Source organism: Microtus oregoni, unplaced genomic scaffold (genome assembly GCF_018167655.1).
Source record: "Microtus oregoni isolate MIOR12 unplaced genomic scaffold, Mior012 000016F_ref0000370, whole genome shotgun sequence".
Classification (NCBI taxonomy): domain Eukaryota; kingdom Metazoa; phylum Chordata; class Mammalia; order Rodentia; family Cricetidae; genus Microtus; species Microtus oregoni.
In genome coordinates this window covers 16327701-16355557 of record NW_024543075.1, presented here as the reverse complement: position 1 = coordinate 16355557, position 27857 = coordinate 16327701, and the positions used below count along the sequence as shown (strand labels likewise).

At 43.0% G+C, this 27857-nt stretch overlaps 1 protein-coding gene across 7 annotated transcripts in view; it reads left to right on the top strand.

The window, feature by feature from the left end:
* The window catches only part of Inpp5f (inositol polyphosphate-5-phosphatase F), an 82105-nt gene that overhangs the window by 32928 nt on the left and 21320 nt on the right, over window positions 1-27857 (top strand). For 2 of the 7 annotated variants that reach the window (XM_041666390.1, XM_041666392.1), the window contains exons 3-13: window positions 6530-6666; window positions 11901-12029; window positions 12222-12389; window positions 12494-12550; window positions 15946-16144; window positions 16759-16938; window positions 17819-17886; window positions 23001-23125; window positions 24203-24280; window positions 25501-25621; window positions 27032-27160. In XM_041666390.1, the coding sequence (XP_041522324.1) occupies window positions 6530-6666; window positions 11901-12029; window positions 12222-12389; window positions 12494-12550; window positions 15946-16144; window positions 16759-16938; window positions 17819-17886; window positions 23001-23125; window positions 24203-24280; window positions 25501-25621; window positions 27032-27160 (1391 nt within the window). Of the gene's footprint in view, window positions 1-6529; window positions 6667-11900; window positions 12030-12221; window positions 12390-12493; window positions 12551-15945; window positions 16145-16758; window positions 16939-17818; window positions 17887-18020; window positions 18706-22996; window positions 23126-24202; window positions 24281-25500; window positions 25622-27031; window positions 27161-27857 lie in introns of those variants that run through there. The other 5 variants (XR_005975772.1, XR_005975773.1, XM_041666393.1 and 2 more) reach the window with 5 other exon arrangements.

The window sequence follows — 27857 nt, the reverse complement described above, 5'->3', positions numbered from 1 at the left end:
AAACATCTGTACTTAAGCTCTCTTTCCCTCCTGCTTCCTCCTACTGATTCTCTACATATTAATGCATACATTTTTCTTCTTGCCTAGTGCGATGGGAACATGATTTTATTTGAACAGATGTCATTGTCAATCTAAAAATGGCGTGGGAGAGCTATGCTGCTGCTCACGATTGTCACTGAAGTCTGGACTCTGAGGAACAGAACAGGCTCTCGTGACTTTTAGAACTATACTTGTTTGTAGGGCAGCCAGAGCAGAATGTCCCAGGTTAGGGGAGGCATTAAACACAGAATTTCATTTTCCTGTAATGCTAGAGATTACAGTATGAGCAGGACTCAGTTCTTCCGAGCTGTCTTTCCTTGGCTTATAGATGACTGCAATCCCTGTCTTGGGCTTCCTTCCTTTGTGTCTTTGTGTGTTTAAATTTTCTTATAATAAACTAGTCATGGGGCTAGAGAGGTGGTTTAGCAGTTGAGAGCACATACTGCTCCTGCAGAGGGCCTGACATAGATTTCCAGTACCCATGTCGGGTGGCTCACAAAAGCCTGCAACTCCAGCTCCAGGGAATGTAATATTTCTGACCTTTTGGGGCATTGGCATTCATTTGTACAGACACATACTCCACATAATTATATATAACTAAAATAGTAAATCTATAAAAATAATAAATAAAACCAGTTATACTGAATTAAAGCCCACCCTAATGAATTCTTTATAATATAATTCCTCTTCAGAGGTTGTCTCCAAATATGTTCACATTCCAAGGTCAAGATTTAAATATAAGAGATGGCCCAGCCCACAGTAGAAACCTAATGTTCCATTGAAACATTTGTTATGAAGCACTGGAGAGAATTCTCTGCAGTCCCAGCAGTCTCTGTTGAGTGGTGGCACGTTTTCTGAATGTGACTGGCTAAGCGGTGAGGAGGTAGGCTAGATGACATAATGACCACCTTGGGTCAGGACTCTTGGTGATCCCCAATTGCCAGATGCCCGTGCCTCCAAAGCAGCTGGGCTGGCTAAGTGAGTTCTGGGTCATAGATAGCACTACGTAGAACTAATATTTCTCATTTCCTTCCTCCCTCCCTCATTGCCTCCCTTTCTTCTCATTCTCTTCCTCATTTGTATGTGTTGTGCTTGTGATTCTCTTGCCTCAGCCTCCTGAGTGATGGAATTGTGTAGACATGTGCTGTTGTATCCTGAGTGCTGGGATTGTGTAGACACATGCTGTCATATCCTGCATGCTGGGATTGTGTGGACACAAGATGCCATATTCTGTGTGCTGGGATTGTGTAGACACGAGCTGCAGTGTCCTGCATGCTGGGATTGTGTAGACACGTCCTGCCATGTCCAGTTTGGTTGGATTCCTATTTGTTTTTCCTTTAAAGAGCATAAGAGATAGCCTACTATAGAACCACCTAATTTCTAAACATACTTTTGAAAAACAAGGTAAACTTGGACTGTTTTTCTTAAGTTAATATTTACTAAGATTGTAGTGACCAGAAACTCCACTGTGAGACTGAAAAAGTGTTTAGTAGTAAAATATGAAAAAGTTTAAAGTATGTTCAGTTGTGCTTTTTTTCCATATTCTGCGTGCTGGGATTGTGTAGACACGAGCTACAGTGTCCTGAGACACTGATTATGTCTGATTATGCATCCCTGGGTGGCCTGGAACTTACTATATACTTCATAACTGAGTTCAGACTGGCTTTGAACTCATAGAGGTCCACCTATTCCTGCCTCTTGAGGCCTGGGATCAAAGGTGTGTGCCATCAAACTCAGCTGTTTTCTCACTTTTATAGGGTCTACCAAAAGTTATTCTGTTAGCCTTGGTGGTGAGGAAATGTCTATGCAGAGCTGTCTGGTTTTCATTTGACTGTTCTTCCTCTGGTGTTTGCAGGCAAGTGTACCTTCAGGGTTTAATGTACTGTAATGTCTGGTTTTGGGTTGATCAGTTGAGATTTCCTGTTGGGAGGAACAGAAAGTAGAAGGAAAGAAAATGTGTATGTGCTTGGCAAATTGAAGAAAAGTAAAGCACCATAAAAACGAAAAACCAAAAAAAAAATATTTTTATTGGGGGCTGCAGAGATGGCTCAGCCATTAAAAGTGCTTGCTGCTCTTGGAGAGAACTTGAATTCCCAGCACCCACATCAGGCAGCTCCTCACTGCTCCTGCTCTAGGGGATTTGATGCCCTCTTCTGGCCTCCTAGGTTGCATAGATCATACACTCACACGGATAGACAAACATACACATCAGTAAAAATTTAAAAACAAGTCTTAAAAACAAAATGTTTTTGTTCATGGTAGTGTCCAGGAGGAAATAAAAACTATAGTGAAATTCTTACTGTAATGATATGTTACTTTTCTTATTTATTTATTTATTTATTTATTTGTGTATTGATTTGTCTGCAGTCTTTCTGTATGATAAGCTCCACGAGGACAGTGGCTGGAGTGCTGTGGTTTGACTGTGTTTGTCTCTATGCCTGCTCTACTCATAGTACGGGCTATTTCAAAATATTCAGTGAGTACTTATTGATTTAACAGATATTCATAGTGTGCCTACTATGTGCCAATGACTGAAGTCCACACTGGAGGCTCTAGAATGAGAACCAGCAATATGCCTTGCCTGTTCATTTTCCCCGTCGTTAATAGCAGGGAGGGCGGTTATATATAGAGATGAACTGGAAAGCATCTAAGAGAGCAGCCAAGTGGTGCCTATGAAATCAGTAATTGTTATACTGTTTGTTTTTCAGTCCTCAAACAAAATTAAAATGTCTAATGCCAAGAACTGGTAATCATTTACCATCTCTGCTGTCCTCACAGGCGAGAACTAACAGTGGAGTTTGGAGTGGGTCAAAGCCTTGCCGTAGAGTAAGGACGGCAGTCAAAGCATGTCAAGAGAACTTTAATTTATCTGTAATGTTTAAACATTCTTACAAAAAAAGGAGGGGTATATTGGAGCTGGAGATATGGTTTAGTAGTTAAAAGCACTTGTTGCCCTTGTAGAGGACTTAGGTTTATTTCCCAAGACCTACAAGGCGGCTCACAGTCATTCCTAACTCAGGTCCTAGAGGTTCTGTTTCTCTTCCCTGTGTCCTACAGCGTGGCTGTGTGTTTTCAGTTTGCTGGAGAATGGCTCACCACTTCATTTGTGTTTCATTCCCTCTCATTCTGGCTGATTGAAGTATTTTTGTTGTTCTAGGAACTGCAACTCAACCATGCATCTTTAAAAATGTGCTCCAAACTGTCACTCCTCTCTTCTTTTCTCTGCCCCTCTCTGCCTCATTTCTACTTTCCCTCTTATTGTTAACCAATCACGTTAACTTCTGGCATAGTTCTCCTCCTGGATATGATCTTATTACACCTTCCTTCCCTTTCCGTTTCTTGTTTTGTTTTTCAAAACAGGTTTCTCTGTGTAGCCTCCATTGTTCTGGAACTCAACCAGGCTGGCCTCTAACTCATAGAGATCCGCCTGCCTCTGCCTCCCAAGTGGTGGGATTAAAGGCCACAGTCGCCCAATCACACTTTCCTTCTTATATTGAGGGTAGAGCAGCATAGGCTCAATATCTTCTTTTCTTTCTGGAGAGGTCTGCTCCATCCCCAGTAGATACCTGAAATAGCAGATAGTGCCACTATTCTATTCTGTGCAGTCAGGTGCTGTCGATAGCAACATTTTGGTCAACAGAATGATGCCACAGTGGTCCAGTAAGAGCGTGATCTCTTGGTATCATAGCTGTCTTAGTTTGGATATGTATCCCATAATGTTCTCACAGTGATGAAATCACTTAACATCATACTTCTTAGAATGTATCCCCATCATAAACAGCTCATGGCTGTACTATAATTTTCCTAATTGTACATACCTTGATATGGTTAAATTGCAAATTAGGCTTAATAAGAGATTAAAAGCAATGAGATGAAGTGAGATGAATGACATTAGGATGCTCTGTGGGGCTGCTTGGACAGTGCTGTGATACTGCAGCCGTCAGTCTGATAGCCCGGCTGAGTATAAATGGGCGGGTAACGTATACAGCATGGGTACACTGGACAAAGTGCAATGTCCTGCGATGTCATTACACTCTTCAGAAGGGCATGCAATTTATTTACTTCTTTTTGAAGTGCTAGGGATTGAACCTAGGATCTTGTACTTGCTGGGCAAGTGCTCTATCACCGAGCTACTTTCCAGTCTCTTCCTACCTTTTATTTAAAACTTATTTATTATTGGTGTGTGTGCGTGTGTGCATGCATGTGTGAAAATTAGAGGACAACATTCAAGGGTCAGTTCCTTCTTCCATCGTGGAGTCTAGAAATCAAGGATCAGTTTCTTCTTCCATCGTGGAATCTGGAAATCAAACAGGCTGGCCAGCTTTTGTGGCAAGTGCTTTTACCTACTGAGCCACCTCACTGGTCCTTACTTAAATTTAAAAAAAAAAATCAAGATTTATATTATTTTTATTTTATATGTGTGTCTTGCATGCATGTGTGTCTGTTCACTATATGAACACAGCAGAGGGTTTGGGTCACTTGAAACTGGAGTTGTGGACAGTCATCAGCTGCCATGCAGGTGTTGGGAGCCGGGTTTTTAACAGCTGAGCCCTCTCTCCAGTACTCCTGTCCCTACTTTTTATTTTGATATAAGAGTCTTTTGCTCAGACTCTTATATCAATCCTCCTGCCTCAGCCTTCTGAGCAGCTGGAATTACAGATCACCACCATGCCCCCCTTGATGACCTAGAGTTGAAAAATTTTAATTGTTTATTTCTGAAATTTTCTGTTTGATGCTTTTAGACTAGAGCTGACCACAAGTGACTGAAGTGGAAAGGAAACTCACTGCTGAGGAGGAATTGTCAGGCTTTTTTGTGTTTAATTTAGTAAAATGTATCTTAGATTATCATAATGCAATATGGGTTTATTTTTTTCTTTTTTGGTTTTTCAAGACGGGTTTCTCTGTAGCTTTGGCACCTGTCCTGGAATCTGCTCTGTAGACCAGGCTGGCTTTAAACTCACAGAGATCTATCTGCCTCTGCCTCCCAAGTGCTGACATTAAAGGCGTGCACCACCACCGCCTGGCTGCAATATGTGTTTCTTAATGACTGGGATATGTTCTGTAAGCAGGTTGTGAAGCAACCCATCATTGCAGGATCTCTTTAGGACATCATTAGGACACGAACCTCTTGATATAGCATAGCCTCCAGATTTGGTCCAGAACTGTGATAAATATGACATAAGTATGACATAAGAGGCCTCTGCAAGTGTTATCTTGATGAGATGTTTTATAGAAAACTAAAAACAATTTTGGTTTGTTTTTGTTGTTGTTTTCAGGTTATTTGATGTGTGTAGGTGTTTTGCTTGCCCATATATGTATGCACTAGATACACGCCTGGTGCCTGTGGAGGTCAGAAGGGGTATCAGATCCTCTGGAACTAGAGTTACAGATACTTACAAGCTGCCCTGTGAGTGCTGGGAACTGAACCTAGGTTCTCTGAAAGAGAAGCAAGTGTGAGAATAAAATTAAAATGATGGTCGGCTGGTGATGCAGCTCAGTCAGTATGTGCCTAATGTGCAGAGCCTGGACTCGGTCCTCAGCACCATCCCCTAGAGCAAATCCTCCATGATAAACCAATGGCAAATATAGCACATTGTATATATTCGGGTAAGTCCTGTGTTCTGTCTATAATTGTATACTGTACTTTATACCACTGACAGCACAGTAAGTTTGCTTATGCCAGAATTCCTCATCACTGCAAACATGACGTAGATCGAATCAAAATGAATGACACATTGAGCCATTCCATCATGTCGCTAGGCAGTTGGAGTTTCCCAGTTCAATTATAATTTTATGGAACCATGTCATTGGATGCATCTCATAGTGAGGCACATGACTGCACAGCTACATTACATAGTGAGGCACGTGACTGCACAGCTACATTACATACATAGTGAGGCACATGACTGCACAGCTACATTACATAGTGAGGCACGTGACTGCACAGCTACATTACATACATAGTGAGGCACGTGACTGCACAGCTACATTACATACATAGTGAGGCACGTGACTGCACAGCTACATTACATAGTGAGGCACGTGACTGCACAGCTACATTACATACATAGTGAGGCACATGACTGCACAGCTACATTACATACATAGTGAGGCACGTGACTGCACAGCTACATTACATACGTTAGTAACATGCTTTTCATGTAATACATGCAGGAAGCATGTCTTATCATGGAATACTTCGATGTTTCTCAGGCATTATACATTACTTTTTCAGCTAGGCTGTGTCAGTTGGTATCCTACCAGCACTGCTTGTACAAAAGAGTTCTTGTAAGATTCTTGCTTCCCCGTGGCCTCGCCACAAGAGTGGGCTGTGTGACGCACATTTCTCTGAGTGAGACCGGACATCTTCTGTTGAAGGGACTTTGTGTCTTCATTGTGTGTTTTACGTTTTGTTTCCGTTAGGTCGTTTACTGCCAGGCCAACAGTACTCTGAGTTCCATCCATTCATTAGATTTTTTTTTTCTTTCAGATCTTCCATGGTGGCTTATTTTAATTCGGCAGAAAGCATTGGTGGGCAAACTCCCAGGAGACCATGAGGTCTGTAAAGTCACCAAAATTGCTGTATTGTCACTTTCTGAAATGGAGCCGCAGGAGCTTGAACTTGAGGTAAGCTGGCATCAAAGGACTGTCGCGGAGACGATAGATGTGATGGCAGATTTGAGGATCTGGTTCAGTCAACTCTGGATGTTGTTAAAATAATTTATATAGTCTTTGAACCTTGTGTTAGCAGCAGGCTCCGTCAGAACCCGTGCACTGCAACACGTAAGACAGCAGCAGAGCTGCTTTGGTTGAGGTGGTGTTGAGGGAAAGATATCTTCAAATAACATGAAAGTGAAGCTTCCGTCACATGTCATGATTGGCTTCTGCCTGTGTGTGTGTGAGTGTGTGCATCTGTGTGCTCATGGAGGTGCTGTGTGTGCACATGTGGAAGACAGGTCAGCATCATGTATATTCCTTTAGCACATGTGGAAGACAGGTCAGCATCATGTATGTTCCTTTAGCACTTTCTTTTGGTTTAGTTTTTTTTTCTTTTTGGTAGGGTGTAGAGGGTTTGAGACAGGGTCTCAGTATGTAGCCCTGGCTGTCCTGGAATTCCCTGTATAGACCAGGCTGGCCTTGAAATCACAGAGACCCTCCTGCCTCTGCCTCCTGAGTGCTGGGATTAAAGGCATGCACCACCCTGATCAGTTTAGCACTTGTTTTCCTGAGATAGTCTTTCATTGAACCTGGTGCTCACAGGTTGGCTAGACTGTTTTCTGGCGAATACATCTGCCTTTTCTACCAACCAGTGGTGGGGTTGCAGGCATAGACCTCCATGCCTGGCTTCTTACTTGGGTGCTAGGTACCCAAGTCCAGGTCCTCAGACTTATGTGGCAGGTACTTTACTCACTGAGTCATCTCCCCACATAACTGGATAGTTTTCGAATGATCGGGCTGCTTGAACTATAGTGCTTATTAGGGTCACCAAAGATTATGGTTCAAGTTAGCAATGGAGTATATGTTATGACTTGTGCTAGTTAGGGTGAAGGGTAAGACTTCTCTGTTGCTGTCTTAAAACACCAAGACCAAGGCAACTTATAGAAGAAAGAGTTTATTTGGTTCCAGAGGAATAAGAGTCTTTCATGGCAATAGGCACAAACTTTGTTGGCCTGAACAGAAGCTAAGAGCTCACATCTTAAACTGTATCATGAGAGGGTGAACTATTAATGTCATGGATTGAAACATCAAAGTCTGTCTCCAGCAAGGTCAAATCTCCCAAACCTTCCCCAAACAGCGCCACCAACTGGGGATCAAGTATTCAACTGGGAGAGCTTATTGGGAATGTTTTCATTTAAACCGCTGCAGTAAGCACAGAGAAAGTATTTCCGTACCTTGGGTGAATATTTTAGAAATTATTATTCTTATGCTTTTCTCCCGTTACTTTAAACCCATACCACAACATTGGACCTTCCCAATTGTGAAGCAAGGAGAGCTATCCTGATAATCATAAAATTTCTTCTAGCATAGCCATTTAAATCTGTCATCTCCTCCTTTCTATTCATATAAACTGCAGTAAAAGGAACTATTAAAACCAGGAATGGTGGTATGTGCTGTGGAGGCAGGACTAGAAATTCAAGATTGTCCTCAGCTCATGTGAGCTTGAGACGAGGCTGGGCTCCGCAGATGCTGCCTCAAATTTTTAAGTGAAATGAGCAAAAGAAGCTTTTAGAAGCTTAATTTTTTTTTTGTTTGATTATAAAGGAGAAGGAAAAATACTATCACTTAGAAATATTAATGGCTAGGAACCGGAGAGATGGCTTCTGCTGCTCTTCTAGAGGACCTGAGTTCAGTGCCCAGCATCCCTGTCAGATGGCTCACAAGTGCCTCTGACGCCAACTCCAGAGAATCCAATGGGTTCTGTGACACCAGCACACACACACACACACACACACACACACACACACGGGAATAAAATACATCTTCAAACAGAAATAATCCTGGATAATGGTGATTCAGCTGGAGTGTCAGTGTGTTCTTGCACCTGGCTGCATTCTCCGTAGGGATTTTCAGAAGCTTCCTGTCTTGTACATGCTACCCCCACTCCTACTGTCTTCTGTGGGCATCCATATAAACAAGTGCCTGTCAGGTGAAGCTGGCTCGTGTCTCCTGCCCATCCTTTCTATTTACTGCTCTGCATGGCCTACGGCTGTCATCCTTTGCAGCAGCGGCCTCCAGCTGTGAAGTGGGTCAGCTTCCTCAGATTTGCTGAGCCCAGTTTGTCCACTGTAACTGGGGCAGAAGCAGTTTTCTTGCAGATTCTCATATTAGAATTGATAGTTTCTGCCTCAGTTGTGTTTCGCTGAGGCAGCTGTGGCTTCTTTGCCTGCCGCTTCACTTGTAGCACGCACTCATCAATACCTTATGCCTTATTACCGTCAGGCAATATTGCAATGGATGAGTGTGCGTTTGTGTTTAACTCTCCATCAGCTGATGAGCATTTGCGCTCTTTCCATTCATAGACTACTAGAAATAACGCTGTTGTAAATCTTTGTACCATGCAAGGTTTGGTATGCATAGGTTTTCATTTCCCTGAGTATGGGGTTCCTGGGTCAGCTTGTAGGAATTGCCACACTATTTTCTAATGTAGAGTATCGTTTTATTTATGTGTGTGTGTGTGTGTGTGTGTGTGTGTGTGTATGTGTATATGCATATGCATATATGTATGGCTATGGGTGGAACTTCAGGGCCCAAACAAACAAGAAGAAATGCATTATGCATCTTGAGAACACACCCTTAAAGCATCAAAGGCTTAGGTTCCATGCCTGCATGTCTTGTGTGCTGTATCCCATTGCTGTAATCGAGAAGAGCATCTTTTTCCGTGCTTAGTTTCCTATCAGAAAGCTGTTTAAAGTTTTATCTCAGGATGGATATAGATAACAAATTTGAAAGTAAAACCGTTTGTTTTCCTTCGGCAACATCAGCTTTTAATCTTGGTTGTGAAATATAAATTGCAAGAAGAATAAAAAATGAGGGAGTTTATTAGTGGGTGGTTTTTCTTTTTAATCAAAATTGTAATAAGGGCGCATCATCCCCTTTAGAGGAGTCCTGGACCTCTGGAAAAGGGGCGATGATCCTACTGCCAGCATGCTACTGTCCGTGCTATGGATTGCCTGGGGCTGTGTCCAAACCAAACATTTTATGATTGGAAAGGTTCCTAAGAAATAATTTTCTCTTATCATTGTTTTCTGATAGCACTGATTTTTAACCCTTTTGAAAGATAGTGGTCTATACTTGTCTTTTCTAACAGTAATTTTATAGCATATTCATTGAAATGCCTTTTGGTTAAGGGGGTTCATTGAGTTTATGCTTTGTTACATATATCTGTAATTCTTATCTGAATTCTATGAAGACATATTTGTTTTACAGTTCAGTTTCTGTTTACTTTTGTGTACACATTTGCATGTGATTCCAAAGGAATCTTAGAAAAAAGAGTGCATTAGTTAGCCAGGAGTGGTGGCGCACACCTTTAATCCCAGCACTTGAGAGCAGAGGCAGGTGGATTTCTGTGAGTTCAAGTCCAGCTTAATCTATCTAGCAAGTTCCAGGCCATCCAGGGGCTACATAGTGAGTTAGTCTGTCACCCCACCCCCAGAATGAATGCACATGCGTGTACGTACACACCCACCCACACACAAACCCACATACACACGGTATAGTAGTTGTCTTTCTATTGCTGGGATAAAATACCATAACCAAAAGCAAATTTATAAAGGTCTTCTGTTGGCTCCAGAGGACATAGTCCATCATGTCGGGGAGGGTGTGGCAACAGCAGGTAAGGATTTCAGTTGGATCAAGGAAGCCAACTGCTTGTGTTTTCATCCTCCCTCACCCAGAAGAGTGGGGAGGGAAGAAGAAGAAGGAAAGAGAGCAGGAATGGGGCAAGGCTCCAAAACCTCAAAGCCTGCCCCCAGCGATGCATTTCATCCATTAGCCTTCACCTCCCAAAAGTTTCATAACCTCCCAAACAGTGCCACCAACTACATGATCTTATGGAGGGCATTTATAATTCAAACTACATCAGAAAGTTTCTTTCATGTATTATCTATGCCCCAACTGAATCTAAAACCGTATCCCATGATACAAGACATCAATAATTCCGAAAGAAAAATGAGTACTTATGCTAAATACTCATAAATAAGTATTTATGCTAAATAGTAAATGATGAATGCCATGTATTCTCAGGGCATAGTTTATAAATGCACACTATTTTAATTAAAATTTTTTATGTATGTGGTTGTTTTGCCTGCATGTATGTCTACGTTCCATATGCATGCCCTTGGAGACCAGAAGAGGGTGTTGGCCCCCTGAGACTGGAGTTCCCAACAGTCATGTGGGTTCTGGGAATGGAACCTGTGTCCTTTGGAAGTTCTCTAACTGCTGAACCATCTCTCCAACCCTTATTAAATGAATTTTTAATAAAATTTAAAAATATATACTCAGTTCTCAGAGTTATTGGACTTTCTGATAAGAAGCTAAGGGATAGTAGGCCCAAATGAATGCTTTTCCAAACTGAGGTAAAGCAGATGAAGAAAATAAAAACAAAGACAGTTGTCTTAGCTACTGTTCTATTGACCTGTGGGTCACCATGACCAAGGCCGCTTATAGAATAAAACATTTAATTGGCTCCCACCAGCCTTCCTTTGTTGAAACTGTCTGTCCCCTGTTCTTGTCTCAACACATCTATATTCGTGTTCCCTCCTCTTACCTTTGCCAGTTGGATTGAAATTTTTTTATGACCCCTAATTACTGCTCTTTAAATTTAACTAATCTCTGGACCCAAATCATGTTATTTGCTGATTTCCTTACTGTGTGTAAAGATAAAAAGAGAGAATTTTGAAAGGTCCAGCTTTTAACATTCCCTGTAGAGCTGACATAGGACTTTCTTTTTTTAAACCAAAACACTCAGGTAATTAGCATAAATGAATATTTAACGCAGATGTTTGTAATGACCTTGAGGCCTAGCAGATTTGTGTATTTTGTAATGTTTTGTTCTTAGATGCCAGTTTTCAAAGTACTAATAACCTCAACCAGAACATTGTATCCTTTGGACATGTTGGATAAGCATAAACTGTGCTGAACCTGGGTTTGTTGCCTTTAGTCCTAAGTCCATCCTTACCTGTATTCCTGTTTTATTTGTGGTGTGGCTCCTAATTACTGGAGCCGTAGCTGTGTCTACCTGCCTAGTCGTCTCATTAGCTCTCGGAGTCACTTTTAACCCACGTGTGAGCAGTAGCGCTCACTCTGGACAGCTAGAGTCGATGATAATTAATAATGATTCATCCTTTTGAAAACTTCCTTAGCTCTGTAAGAAGCATCATTTTGGAATTAACAAGCCGGAGAAGATTATACCATCTCCTGATGACTCCAAGTTTCTACTGAAGACATTGACGCACATCAAATCCAACGTGTCTGCTCCTAACAAAAAAAAAGTAAGAGTTTGACTGGCATGGGCTTTAAATCCATTTTTGATTAGTTATAAGTTGAGGGTAACTAGATGAATCTGGAAGCTTTCTGTTTTTAATCAGAAGAGCGTCGAGCTTGGGGGCTGTCCTTACTTGAAGGCTTGCGTTATCTGTAATCTTTCCATCTGACTCCGGTACTTACAGACTGACTTCTTACAGGTTAAGGAAAGTAAAGAGAAGGAGAAGTTGGAGAGGCGGTTACTTGAGGAGTTGCTGAAGATGTTCATGGACTCAGAGTCTTTCTATTATAGCTTGACCTATGACCTGACCAACTCCGTGCAGAGGCAGAGCACCAGGGAGAGCGATGGCCGTCCCCTCTGGAAGAAGGTACAGCGCAGGCAGTGTTGGCTCCTGGATCTCTGCCTATTTGCCTCTTGTAGGAAACTGAAGTCATGTGTGCTGAGCTGATTCTTCCCTTCCGCTTCTTCTAGGTTGATGACCGATTCTTTTGGAATAAGTACATGATCCAAGATCTCACTGAGATTGGTGTGAGTAGATGCTTCTAGAATCCCCTGTTAGTTGCTGTTGTTAAGCAAATGTCCCTATATCAAGATGGATTTTGAAATCTTATTAGGGTGTTTCCACCCACTGAAGAGGAGCATTTATCAAGAGAAAAGTGAGGACACTGCTTTCAGGCATGTTCCAGCGGCACCGCCTCTGCAGACAGCCTGGCTGACAGCAGTTATTTACCTAAGTGTGGTGTCACACACCTGTAATCCCAGCACTTGGGAGGCTGACGTGAGAGGCTTGTCCCAATTCCATACTAGGCTATACAGCCAGAAAAAGAGGGCTCCAGAAAAAGAGGGTGGGGGGTAATAAGCCCAGGAACCCCAAAATATCTTCAGAGTTCCTGAAAAGATGCGTGTTTGTTTGTTTGTTTGTTTGTGTTTACATCCATTGGGAATGCAGAGTCTTGCTTTTCCGTTATGATACCACTCTGGTTTATCTTCTGGTCGTGGTGTCGATGGATCTTTAAGGCCCGACCAGGACTCCCAGGGTTTTATCGTGAGAGGTATTTGGGGAAACCACAGGATATGGTGAGATGGTTGCATGGAGCTCTCTCTGGTTTGTTTATATTTGTTTACATATTTTATTGGTGTGTGCATGCGTGTGTGCGGCACGCACTTGCCATGACATGTGTGGAGGTCAGAGAGCAGCTATCTGGAGCTGGGCCTCTCTCTTCACTGTGGGACCCTGGAATTGAACTCAGGACCTTGTACTTGCTTGGCAGTGTTTCACCTGCTGGGCCACCTTGCCTGTTCTCTTTCTGATTCAATGGCTCCTTTCTTTGTTTCCTTTGTGCAGAAATACTGGAGTATAGTTACTTTTGGTCACTGTGAGAAGGATGTATGAGATGGGCAGACTAAAGGGAATCAGGGTTGATTCTGATGATGATTTCAGAGAGTTCAGTGCTGCGCACCGCACCCCCATGTCTGCACTCTGTGCGCTGGCACCCAGTTTGCGAGCTTCGGGCAAGGGGCTGGAGGTTAAAATACACAGGCACACACACAGACAGAGAGACAGCCACACGAGTCATCCTTGAATTCCCCAAGAATGCCCCCTTTATTGTGTTCAGGGGCAGATTATATAGAGATAGCCACTCCCCAGCCAAACCCATCAGAAACCACTCTCCTGCCATCAGGAACTCCTGAAGGTCTCGTGCTCAGAGCTCTAGACAAAAGCAATGGAGCATGGTCCTCTGTTGTTTCTTCTTAGCCTTTCAGTTGTTTTCTTTCCTCCCGTTTCCTCCTCACTGTTGATTCCTAACAGTTACTGACATTTTATGCAGTGGCATCTCTAGACAGATGCCTAGCTTGTCTCTACTGAGGTTGAGGCATGGGTTGTTCTTAGCGCTCTGATACGGTGTTGGTAATGAGTGTTTGTCTCTATGTGGGCAGTGGGGAATTCCAGTGTTTGTAGAGCTTTTGCCAGACATTTGCACATTATTGTTTAAAGCTTGTGTCTAGGATAAAGGTGACAGTTGGCAACATATGTTTCTATGTTCCCATGTTCCCGTCAAGGATCTTGGATTTATTGCTAGAGCAAAAGTACAAGTAGTGAGGATGGTGGTGAAAATGATGAATGCAGGCCAGTCTTTCACCTCATTGCTTCCCCTGACCCTCTGAAGAGCCAATAGAGACCACAAAGCTGAATGAAGCTGTGACACAGCCCCCGAAGAGCGTAGTGGCAGAAGGAAAGGGAGGTTTGAAACTGATGCTGCAAAGTGGGTATGGCGGGGCATGTCTGGAATCCCAGCACTCTGGAAGCTAAGACAGGAGGACTGAGTCCAGTTCAATTTGGGCTACACAGGGAAACCCTATCTCAAAACAAACAATTTTTTGAATATTCATTTTATTTCATTATTATTTTGACATTGTGTGTGTGTGTGTGTTCTTGAGTATACTTGAGTGGAGGTCAGAATACAACCTCAGATGTCATTTCTCAGGCACCTGGTTTATTTAGAAACAAGGTCTCTCACTGGTCTGGAGTGCAGCAAGTAGGCCCAGGCTTGCTGACCAGTGAGCCCCAGGGAGCCACTTTCTCCACCTCCCCAGTGCTAGGATTCCAAGGATATACCCCATGCCTGGCTTACCTTAACCAGCGGCTCTTTACTGACTGGTCTCCTGGGTCTTACTCTTGTGTTCCTGAGACGGATCTCGTGTAGCCCAGACTGGCTTCAGACCTAACATGTAGTGAGACTGGCACTGAACTTCTGATCGTGTCTGCGGTTTAAAATCGGAGTGCCTTTAGTTTGAAAGACACAGGAGAAGGAAGCTCTGACTTTGAACAGAGCCCTCCTGGTTCTGTTAGAGAACATTTCAAGTGAGACATTTATGGAAATGCTTTTTATCGTTCATTTCCTGTTGGAATTTTAAGCTGGTGGCACTCGTGCTTCTCCGCAGCAGGATGTGAAGTAGAGCTGGGGCTGAGGGAGAGCCGGCTGTGGAGCTTCATCTCACCTGTGCATGAGGCTCTGGGTTTGATCCCAGCGCCACAAATGACAACGAGAAAACTGAGCGTGGTAGCACATGCCTGCCATCCCAGTGCTTGGGAGTCCGAGGCAAGGGAATCTCCTAAGGTTCCAAGCCTGACTGAGCTGCAGAGAGAAGCCCCCTCACAAACAAAAGATGCAGGGGTCTGGAGAGATGGCTCAGTGGTTAAAAGCACTGCGTGCTCTTGAAGAGGGTCTAGCTATGGTTACCAGCACCTGCTAGATGGCTCATCATCCCCTGTAACTGGAGTTACAGGGGATCTGACACCCTCTTTGGGCCTTTGCAGGTGCTATATAAACCCCATGCACATACAGACAAACAGGCATATACACATGAAAATAAACAAGTAGTTTTTTTAATTTTTTTAAAGCCAACTGTGTGCTTTGTAATGAAATGGTCAGGATTGGTTCCATTTTGGTATAGGATGCAAGTGAGGATTGGACATCAACTTAAATGCTTTGCTTTCCTCGACTAAGAGCTGCATTTGTTGACTGCTCTAGGAAGACCCTGTGCCTTATTTACATGCACTGTTCATTATTCACAACAGCCCTAGGAGGCAGTAGTAGTCCCATTTCACAGAGGAAGATACTGAGGCCTAGTGAGGTGAGCGAGAGTCTGTCAGTGAGTTTGTGGGTGGTGGAGCTTGAACTTGTACGGAAGTCTGGCACCTGTGCTGTGTTCCCTGTTAATCAGCTCTTAGGAAAACTGTTGTAAAGAGAAGGGAAGGCCCTTTGGCTCTCACCCTAGTGTCCAGTAAGTAGAAAATGGGGCTGAGAAAGGGCTTATGCTTGTAGCAAGCTGAGGGCAGTATGTGTTGACTGTCACTTGGGTTTGAGCATGTAGCGGTGTTGTGTGGAATATGAACAACATGCCATTTATTTCCATTCTAGACTCCGGATGTGGACTTTTGGATCATCCCCATTATCCAGGGTTTTGTGCAGATTGAAGAACTTGTGGTTAATTACAGCGAGTCATCTGATGACGAGAAGAGCAGCCCAGAGACCCCCCTTCAGGAGCCCACCTGTGTGGATGACGTCCACCCACGGTTTCTGGTGGCGCTCATATCTCGCAGGAGTCGGCACAGAGCCGGTGAGTGGGGGGGCTGCTGTAAGACACACAGATCACACGCACACGAGCTGTGTTGAGTGCCAATAACAATCTTGGTCTTGCAAGCACAGTGAGCTCCAAACTCCAAATGCCGTGATGCAATTAGAGCCTGGTGTCTGCAGTCGAGGGGCGGGAAGAGTGAGTAAAGCAGACAGAATGGTGGCTGCATGCAGAAGATAAGAAAGTCACTTGGTGTGTCTGAGTACAGGGTTCCAGCTGAAAGCCTGTGCCACAGTGATAAAGCCTTCCAGGGCTAACCCCTTTGGGAAAACCATTGCCTTTCACCCAAAGGGTTCAGCTCAACAATGATGGGCACAGTTGTGGTCTTGTGTATGTTGTTGTTTACCTGCCAGCTGTGTCTAGGCTTTCCTGTAGACGGTCAGTTAGGAAGCCTAATCTAGTCAGACTAAGTGCAGGGGTTGGTTTGGTTTGGTTCTGAGAGTTTTTCTGTATAGTTTAAGCTGGCCTCGAGCTTGCAGTCCTCTTGCCTCAGCCTCCAGAGCATTGAACTATCAAGCATGCGCTGCAGCTTGGCACCAAACCAAGCTAAACACATTTTTATAACTGTTGCTGCTTTCTGTTTAATTTTCCTTCAGGAATGCGCTATAAACGAAGAGGAGTGGATAAAAATGGAAATGTTGCAAATTATGTGGAGACTGAGCAGTTAATTCATGTTCATAACCATACTCTGTCATTCATTCAAACTCGAGGCTCTGTGCCGGTCTTTTGGAGCCAGGTTGGGTATCGCTATAATCCAAGACCTCGACTGGACAAAAGTAAGCATACCAATTATTTGGTTTGCAAATAAAGGTTTCTATGAGAATTTTTTTTTTGATTTTTTTTGAGACAGGGTTTTTCCTTCTATGAGAATTTTTAAAATAAAAATTGGGTGCCAGATTTTTTTAGGTTTGAATTTGTTTCATATCAAAACAATAATTCCCAGGGCTGGGGTACACAGCTGAGGTATGGTTTCCTGACCAGCCTGCTGGAGGCCCTGTTCAATACCCTGTGCTAAAACCAACAGCGACAAAAGCCACGCCTCTCACTGTGACGTTGTGTCCTCCCAGGTGACAGAGGTGAGGCGGTAGACACTGGACTGAGTCCTTACTGACTGTTGCAGTTTCTCTGGCTCTGCAGGAAAGCTCCTCACTTCCCATTCTGACCTGCTGTTGCCTTGCCACTTATCCTCCCGCACAGTTAGCTTCGGAAGGATGATTGTAGCCAGTGTCTGCAGAAGTGGGGCCTGTGCTCGCCAAAGGGCAGTATGCAGGAAGTCAGTGAGAGAGGTACCTTGTCAAGTGGCTCTTCCGAAAACGTTAAAAAATTATTTTGAAACATTTAAATTTTAATTCCTTAGAATATTTTAACTTTAGTATCAAATGTCATCTTTTATTTTATCTTTTATGTCACGTGAAACCTTTACTGAAAGGTAGGGTGTGCGTGAGTGCACATACGTGTGCCTGCCACGTGCGTGTTTATAATTTCACAGATGGCACTTACTGATGCAGTTTAGCTCAGTCTAACTGGAAATGATGGTTAGGCAGTCTGACATTTAAACTGCCAGTAACTGATGAAAAAGTCAGTGTAAAGATGGAGTGGGCCCTCGTCTGTCACAGCTCTCGGAGGAGAACTGCATCTCGTGTTGCTTCTTTGCAGGTGAGAAGGAAACGGTTGACTGTTTCTGTGCCCATTTTGAAGAACAGCTGAAAATTTACAAAAAACAGGTGGGCTTTGATTTGTAGTAAGAAAAATTTCCTTATATGTAGAATTAAAACCCAATGTACTGTTCGTAACTAAACAGTCACATTTAGCGCGAAGGTTAAGCACGCTAAGCTAAGGATACTCTTACTGTTCCTAGGAATGACGGTGGCGCCTGCTGCTTTGGGTTGTTTGGAGGAGGCAGATTAGATGCTGTCGGCCGTTGCAGACTAAGCTAGGCATCTCAGTGCCGTGCCCTGCTGGAGGGATGGTTGACTTATGTCTTCCTGCATTTCTCTTCTCTGTCCACACGCTCACACGTGGACATGCAATCCAGTCAAGCAGAATGGCTTGAAAAGCACTACCTGGAAAACAAGTTCAATAATTTTGATACATGATTAAGATATGAAAGTCAGTAATGCTCTTGTCTATTAGGGATGACCAATCTGACTGTGTAATGACATGGGAACCATTTTAAAAGGCCAGCCTGGTCTACATACAGAGTTCCAGGCCAGCTAGCCAGGCAATATAGTGAGATCTTGTCTCAAAGAAAAAAGCAAACCAACAACAAACAAACAAACAAACTCAGGAAAGCAGAATACCGCATGAAAGGAGAGAAAATCCGGAGTTCCCGGGTTCATGAATGACTTCAGCTCTTCCCAAGTTAGTGTTTAGATTTCATGTAGTTTCAACCATAGTCTCATAGGGAGTAGGAAGAAAAAATAGAAAGGAACAAACAATTATTATTTAATGATCACATAAAAATTTAGAAGGTTTTATAATAGTTAAAGGCAAGTGTTTGCTTTTATAATGAAAATTCAAATATTGTTAGCAGCAACATAAGTTGGCATAGGCATTTTGAATGTTATTATTAATTAAAATAAAATATGCGGATATATATAACTGTACTTTTCTTTTTGATACCCACTGCCCATTTAACATACATAAGAACAGTGTTGAGAAAGGTCTGGGTCTGGATGTGAAAGGTTAAGCACTGAAGATTTCGGGGGACAGCATAATGTCTTTGACTTTAAGTCATAAGCAGGATTTACAAAAGCCGTTACCTTATCTTTCTGTGTTTCGATGTATGATTGTCTATCACATTTTATTTGTCATTTAATAAAGGGCAATGCCCATCGAGGAAACAGTTATTTTGGGGTTGGAGAGATGCCTCAGTGATGAAGAGAGTGTACTGCTCTGCAGAGGACCTGGGTGTGGGTCCCAGCACCCACATCAGATGGCTCACAACCTGTGATTCCCCCTCCAAGAGAGAGCTGACATCTCTGAGCTCCCTGTGCAGTTGTGCTCACATGCACAAGCCCCACACAAACATACACAAGCACACATAATGTAGGAAGAAAGAGAAAGAAAGGAAGACATGTGGTAGCACACACTTTCAATGCCAGCACTCAGGAGCCAAAGGCAAGAGGATCTCAGTGAGTTTGAGGCCAGCCCGGTCTATAATAGTGAGTTCCAGTACTAAATAGCGAAACCTTGTCTCAATAAACAAAACAAAACCAGAAATAATTGTTAAAAAAATAAAAGTAACGACTGGGGAGATGGCTCCCTGGGTAAAGTACACGATGCACAGGTATGACATGGAGCTGGGCGTGATCCCCAGAGCTCACGTGCAGCCAGGCACAGTGCCAAGTGTCTGTAGTCTCTGTAACATCCGTGTGACACATGGATTCATGTAGGCAAAACACACATAAAGTAAATCTTTAATGGTTAGGATTTGGTCTTATATCTTACAGTGTGTTTAAGTGTCTTCTAGACCCATTAATGACGTACATTCCAAAAGAAAGCTGGACAAAAGAATTGAACAGAATCTATGTAAAAGGATAGTTTACAAAGTCATAAAAGCACATGAGAGGTGCGTCAGCTCACTAGTCATCCGGGAAATGCAAATTAAAACCATGACTCACACACTGCAGTGACTGAAGGAATAAAGATGAGAAACATCAAATTTGGGAAAGGATGGAGGCAATTAGCACTTCAATAGGAAAACAAGTCTACAAATGTGTTCCGTCGAGGGTGCTTATGCAAGAACACTCGCTGTGGCCTCAGAACACGGCGCATTCAGGGAGGCATGTGGGATCAGATGTGGTCAGGAATGATTGGTCTCACTCTGCATTTGAGTCCCTTGATAGTGTTAGTTGATTCATGCGTGAGTCATAGTCCTAATTGTAAGTAGCATTAAAAAGAATAAACCACATTTCAAAGTAACACAAAATTGAGAAAAGGAGCAATACTGAGGTGTGCAAGCCGAGGGAACAATGTCTTCCCACACTCGTTCTCTGCTTCCTGTTGACTCTGACATCGATTTCTAGGTGTGTGTACTGAGCAGACACTTCCTGGTTTCCAGCAGTAGCCTGGCAGTGTTTATTTATCTGTGTCCCTCTGGGTAATTGCTCTGTGGGGTGAAGGGCCCAGGGTCAGTGTGACTCAGCCGTGGTGGCAGCATTGCTCTTGCCTGTGACTGGTTTGGGCTGGGACTGTTTGACAGCAATGTATGGTATGGGCAGAGCTTCCTGCTCTTCTAATAAAAGGTATCCCAGGACCTGCAGTGCCCAGCAGTTGTCGTGTCTGGATTTGATGGAGGACTCTTACAGCTGTATCAGGACTGTGAATGAACCGGCAGGATGTTTATCCAGTGTGCTGCTAGGGAAGAAACAATGGAGAGAGTGGCACAATAGTGAAGGTGGAAAGAGCCAGTGCCCAGGGGCTTCTGGGATCCCTGAATTCAGCTCTACTGCTTCCGGACTCTTCTGAGATTTGAGTCGGTGGTTTATTTTTTGTAGCAAGAATTACCTGACACCAGCACATTCACAATGGAAGCACGGTCACAAAGAACTCTGTGTGTATTCTGTTCTGCAGTGGTTTTATTTTATTTAAGATCTCTGGCTGCCAGCCTTTTCCCCATTGACGGACCTTCAGGAAATACTAGTACTTTTTGCTATTGCAAGAAATCATCAAGCTGGGAATGGTGGTGCATGTCTGTAATCCCAGAACCTGGGAGGTTGTAGAGGGGATTCCAAGGTTTAGTTCAGCCTAGGCTACTCAGCAAGTTCAAGGTCTGGACTACTTAAAAATTCAGTTTGAAAAAAAATAGTAAGTTGGGTGTGGTGACACACTTGTTTAATCCATCACTCCAGAGGCAGAGGCAGGTGGATCTCTCTGAGTATGAGGTCAACTTGGTCTACATAGCACGTTGCAGGACAGCCAGTACTACATAGTGAGACCCTTTCTCAAAAGAAAAGAAAAAAGGGAAAGAAAAGGGAAGAAAAACAAAATCAGCTGAACGAGAATGGAGAACTGGCAAGATGTCCCAGAAGGCTGTCTAGAGCCCATGTACAGTGGAAGGAGAGAACAGTCCACAAAGCTGCTTTCTTAACTCCCCCCACCCAGCACCTCGACATGTGCATGCCCCCTAATATTAAATAGTAATAGTAAATATAAGAAAACATCTTTCATGCTTATTTAGGGTACTTGTTTCTACACAATACATTTGTGAAAGCAAACTTGTTGAATTAAACAGTATATACATTTGAAGTTGATATTTACCATTCAGTTGCTTTCAGAGATACCACACCAGAGCCAGTGAAAGTCCACAGAGTTGCCTTCTGATCCCTGCCTTGTGCACTACGATGTATGTACCCATCCACTCATCCAACATAAACAATAGTAAATTAAAAACGTTTTTAAGAGGTCGTACAACTTATACTCCCAGAAACAGTGTTTCTATTTTCCTGTGTTCACCAATGCTTTCTGTGTTTAGTATTTAAATTTACTTGTATGTAGGTAAAAACTTTTATATCTTAACATGTGCATTTGGCTGTTAACAGGACTATAGTATCAAGCTTACTGTTTTGTTTACTGAATTTACCCAGATTTTTTCTTATTCTATTTATGGTACTCTATAAATTGTTGATTTTGTGTGGTAGTTTCTCATGAGAGTTCCTTGGTTTTTGTTTTTTGTTTCTTGGGTTTTTTTTTTTTGACCCTTGCTTATAATGTCACTTGTACATAGATTTAAATTTTTCTGTTATCACATCTCTATTTTTCTTTGTCTTCTAAATTTTATATTATGCTTAGAAGGTCATGCTCCCACCTACAGCTGTGAAAAATTACTCTTTTTAAAATATAACTTGAAGAAAAACATGCAGGTCATTGATGCATCTAGAATTTGTTTTGTGTTTCACTAAAAAGATGTAGGGTGCTACTGTAATTCTCTTTTCCTTATGGACAGTTTTCCCAGTGCCCCTGGCATAGTCTTGTGTGCTTGTCCCCGGTGGTGTGCTTAGTATACCCGTCACTGCTCCGTGGACTCAGGTCTTTGGCCGCCAGCCTGTTCTCTTGAGTTGTTTGTGTGTTTTGTTCTACAGGCTTGTCTGCTATGTAGTATACATAGAATTGCTCCAAATGGGGAAAATTCCTCTGCGTTTATTGCTTTCCAAATTTTTCCCCCAAATATTTACTCTTTCAGATGAACTTTAGAATTAACTTGTCTTGCCTATGGAAAGATTCTGGTTGAATTTTGATTGGGATTGTTGAAGATATAGATTAATCTAGGGAGACTTGACATCTTTGCAATATTGTACCTTGAGATTCAGCAACATGGTAGATATTTCCATCTGTTCAGGTTTTCTTTTACATATTTCAGTAGTTTTCCAATGTTTAGTTTGTAGATTTTTTTTAAAAAAGTTATTCTGCCTATTTAAAATACCTACTGTTTGGGCTGAAGAGATGGAGGTCCAGAAGGATCCAAGTCAGTTCCCAGCACCCAAATAAGGCAGCTCACAGCTGCCTGTAACTCCAATTCTAGGGAGATCTGATGCTTTGAGCCCCTGGAAGTGTAAACACACACATATACACATGATAAAAAAACACTTTAAAAAATATTAAGAAACATGTTTTACTATGTGTTTTTGTTGGTTAGTGCAAATATATAGATCGATCACCATTGATGTCAATAGTTCTTATAAAACTAAATTTATATAGCAAATAATTTTACGGGAAAATTGATGCTTGAGTGGATTGATTTCTAAGCACAACTAGAAGATATTTGCTAACTGTAATTCCACATTACGATTCTGAGGTGTAGCTGGCCTTAGCTTTTTCTCGCCCTTCGTTCTCACAGGTTATTATTAACCTGGTCGACCAGGCTGGACGGGAGAAGATTATTGGCGATGCTTACCTGAAGCAGGTGCTGCTCTTCAACAACTCACAGCTCACCTATGTCTCCTTTGACTTCCACGAGCACTGGTAAGGCGTCTTCCTGGGAGGCTGCTATTGCTAAAGGGACGTCCTTCTCTGCTCAGAAGGGAAAGGTGTAATGTTCACTTGCTGCTACGTGTTTGTGATGAGGCCTTTGAGGAAACTGTTGCTGAAGTATTTACAATCTTTCTGTTCCGAATCCTATGGAGAACTCAAGTTCTGGTTTTGGCTTTGATCATTCATAGCAGAGGTGGTAGAATGTCGTTATCCTGTTGGCTGTCTTCACCAGGAGCAGTGCTCCTGTCCCTCTAGATAAACTCCTGTTGTGCTTGATTGATCAGCAGGAAGTGAGTTCTGTTACTGACACCCTCAATTGACCTGTATTCTGAGAGCAGGGGCTTTCGCTGCAGTCCCCTTCTGCCTGGGAGTTTACCTGGGTTGGAAAGAGTTGTAGGGAAAGAGGCGTCTGTGCGGACTGCTTCAACTCATCTGTGTTTGTACTTATGCCTTCAAGTGCAGGTTTGCTGTAGAATTCCCTAGTATACGGTAGTACTGAAATCATGTATATGTGGTGACAGTTCTTTTTAAGATTTTTGAGCCACTTTAAAGATCCTAAGAGGCTGGCAAGATGCCTCAGGATAAAGATGCCTGCTGCCAAGCCTGTTGACCTGAATTTGATCCCTAAAATCTATATGGTAAAGAGAACCAACTCCTGAAAGTTGTCCTCTGACCTCCTCTTGTGCACACCATTGCATGTGTGCCCCACATCCCAAGCATGCACACACACAGAATAGGTAAATAAAAATGTGATTTAAATATAAAATCTAATATCTTAAGGGTTTTTGGGTTTTTGTTTTTTGAGATAGAGTCTCACTGGATAGTCCAGGCTAGCCTCAAACTCACAGAGCTGTCTCTGCCTCTCGAATTCTGGGACTAAAGGTGTGCGCCACCATTCTCAGCTTTTGTTTGTTTTAATGCCCCTGGGGATTGGCACCTATGCATGCTAGGCAATTGCTCTACCACTAAGCTACACCCTCATCCCCTTTTAGCCTAAGTAAATTAAAAAATAAGTCTGTTATAATACTAAAGACTGGTTTTGTTTGTTTTTTGGGAAATGTGTTTTAGCCGAGGAATGAAGTTTGAGAATGTTCAGATCCTGACGAATGCCATTTACGACATTATTCTTGACATGAAGTGGTGTTGGTATGTATCTGTACTTGTTTTCCTGTACCTGTGGAGAGACACTGTGACCAAGGCAACTTATTAAAAAAATTTAATTTGGGGTTCTTGCTTCCAGAGGGTTAGAGCCCATGACCATCATGGCAGGGAGTATGGCAGCAGGCAGAGGAGCAGGCATGACATGATGATAGGATAGTAGCTGAGAGCTTACATCAGAGCCACAGACACAAGGCAGAGGGCAGCTAACTGGGGATGGCTTGGGCTTTTGAAACCTTAAAGCCCACCTAGTGACATACCTCTTTCAATAAGGCCACCTCCTCAGCCTTCCCAAATAGTTCCACTTCCTGGGAACCAGACACTCAGATATATGAGCCTGTGGGTCCATTCTTGTTCAGACCAGCACAGTATTTCATAAAAAGTTGTTTTGAGCTTGCTCTGTGAAGTCGTGTGTTCATCTAGGACAACTGAAACATGGTTATGCTGACAGTTCAGTCTCCTTCCTTTTCTGAGTGCCACCAGTAGACTAGGAAGTGCTCTCCGTGAATGGGGAACACTTCAGATGGTTGGGAAATGACGTGGAGTGTCGCCACTGCATTTAAAGGTCTTAAGCTTGTCCCTCTCGTTTTCTGTGGCTTCCATTTTGTCTTCCTCTTTGGCCATTTCTCGTATGGGAAGGAAAGCTTAAAGGCATTCAGTTTTTAGGCAAAAGTGAAAGAAGGAAAAGATGCCCAGACTCCAGGAGGTAGGTGTAAGGAGGGGGAACAAGGTTTTAAAGGCCAGGAGAGAAGAGCTGAGTAGACGTTAAGCCTACATGCACGGGTGGCCTGAGAACTTAGAGGGCAGAGACTTACTGCATGACTCCATGGCAGGTGGAGAAGCCGCTTAGTGTGTTTTAGATAGTTCCACTTGGACTTAGAAAGGGAGGAACAAGACGGGCTTTAAAAGCCTCCTGGTTTATAACCACCTACAAATGTGGTCACGGCAGCTCTGCCATCTTTAGAGGGAGGGGAGTCGCTTGTTCTCTTGGTTCCTCCTGTCTTGCTTTTGAGTTTTCAGATGGGTGTAGCAATACCTCACCGCCAGGGTGTTCTGCACCTCAGCAGTGGAGTCTGCAGAGCACGCCTGCAGTATACGGCTCTGCTTGCGCCGTTGCCAGCTAGTGCTGCTGCTGTTGCATGTTTTTAAGAGCTGTGTTTCTTGAAAACCTTTTGGAGTTGTAAATTAATCCCATGCTTCTTTTAAAGGGTCGATCAAGCTGGGGTAATATGTAAGCAAGAAGGAATTTTCCGAGTCAATTGCATGGACTGCCTAGATCGCACCAACGTGGTCCAAGCTGCCATTGCGCGAGTGGTCATGGAGCATCAGGTAATCTGGAGTCCCTTTGATTCCAAATGTTCACCTTAAAATAGTTTGCGCTTCGTGCATGAGTAAGTAGTGCAACATCGTTTTGAAGTTCAAATGTTTTGTGGAACATTTTTTAGCATGCGAATATTTGTCTTGCATAAAAACCTGGAAAATAAGCTGGGCGGTGGTGGCGCACGCCTTTAATCCCAGCACTCGGGAGGCAGAGGCAGGCGGATCTCTGTGAGTTCGAGACCAACCTGGTCTACAAGAGCTAGTTCCAGGACAGGCTCCAAAACCACAGAGAAACCCTGTCTCGAAAAACCAAAAAAAAAACAAAACAAAACAAAAAAAAACCCTGGAAAATATAACTTAGTAGAAGTAGATGTAGTGGCATTTTCTTAAATACTCAACTTGCAAATGTTTTAAATCTGTTTGGGGTATTATGTAGTTGTTTGGGTTTTTTTTTCTCCATTTTTCGCTGAGCTCAAACCCACTTTTTTGTATTTTGGGCTGTGATTTTGTGTTTGGCCAGCACTGGCAGGATGGTAGGGTGGGGCTGGTGGAGGATGGGAACAGGCAAAATATAATAGTAGTAGTAGCCTATACATTAAAAAAATTACAACAGTGTAAACATTTAGTTATATTTATTCAGTTATAGTAATTGGTAGTAATACTTCATTTAATAATAATTGTTTTTGAAACGGGGTCTCAGTATGTACCTCCGGCTGTCCTGGAATCTACAGAGATCCTCCTGCCTCTGCCTCTGAGTACTGAGATTAAAGGTGTGTGCCACCATATCTGCCAGGAGTTTAGTTTTTAAGAAATGAGCTGTCATCCCAGCACTCATGAGCCTGAGTCCAGAGAATTCAGAACTCTAGGCAAGCCTGGGCTACATAGCAAGACTGTCTTAAAAATAGAGTCTGGGGCTGGAGAGATGGCTCAGAGGTTAAGAGCATTGCCTGCTCTTCCAGAGGTCCTGAGTTCAATTCCCAGCAACCACATGGTGGCTCACAGCCATCTGTAATGGGGTCTAGTGCCCTTTCTGGCCTGCAGGCATACACACAGACAGAACATTGTATACATAATAAATAAATAAATATTAAAAAAATAAAAAATAAAGTCTGAGGGAACCAGTGAGGTGCTCGGTGGGTAAAGTACTTGCCACCAAGCCTGAAAATGTGAGTTTGCTCTCTGGGACACACATGGTGGAAGGGAGTACCAGCTCCCAAAAGTTGTCCTCTGACTGCCCAGTGTTCTTATAACATGAACACCCCCTGCACACACACACCTATAGTTAAGGAAATAAAGTCTGAAAACACTTCTTTTATAGAGGAACCTAAACTATATGGCAGCTCGTCTTCTTTCTCTGTAGAATACATTTCCTGCTCTAGTTTCTCATTCATCATCTACCCACCATTGTGTTTATTTTAGCTCAAAAAACTCGGTGTGATGCCCCCAGAACAGCCACTCCCTGCGAAATGCAATCGGATCTACCAGATAATGTGGGCTAACAATGGTGACTCTATCAGCAGACAGTATGCCGGGACAGCTGCTCTGAAGGTAACTATGGTGGGCATTGGGATCATTTTATCTGAGGTTCTAAATCAATCTTGCTTTTGATTAAAAGGTATCTGGGCTCAGATGATGGGTCTGTTACTTGATTTCTTTCTGGATTGTCCGACTATTACAGGAGCCCACCGTTAGATCAGGGCGTAGTGGCCTGTGTGGACATGATGGGAGTGTACTGTCCCTGGAGAAGATTGTCCTTTCTGAGGCCCCACGTTGCTACATCTTCCAGTTTTTCAAAGGAATCTGGAAATATGAAATTTTTATTTTATTTTGAGACAGGGCCTTACTATGTAGCCCTGACTGTCCTCGAATTCACTACGTGGTCCTAGCCATCCTCAAACAGAGATCCTCCTGTTTCTGCCTCCCTGTGTACCACCATGCCTGGCCGTGCATTCATATTAAAGCTGCACACAAATAAGACATGCCTACTGGGACCTGACCTATCCTGGGATACTTTTGTCTGCTTTCAGTGTGAATCTTAATCTTGCCTCTTATAAAGTATGACCGTGGACAAGACACCTGTTCGGTTCTGCTAGTTGTCCAGTGGAGATAATGGGCCCACTGAGACAGACTGTTATAGGGTATGCGGGCTTGGACTGTTCCCTGACACAGTATGTGCTGAAGGCATGCTGTCTTGGTTTTTGTTTAATGGGTTGAGTGTTTTGAAGAGCCTACAGAACTGTTCTTC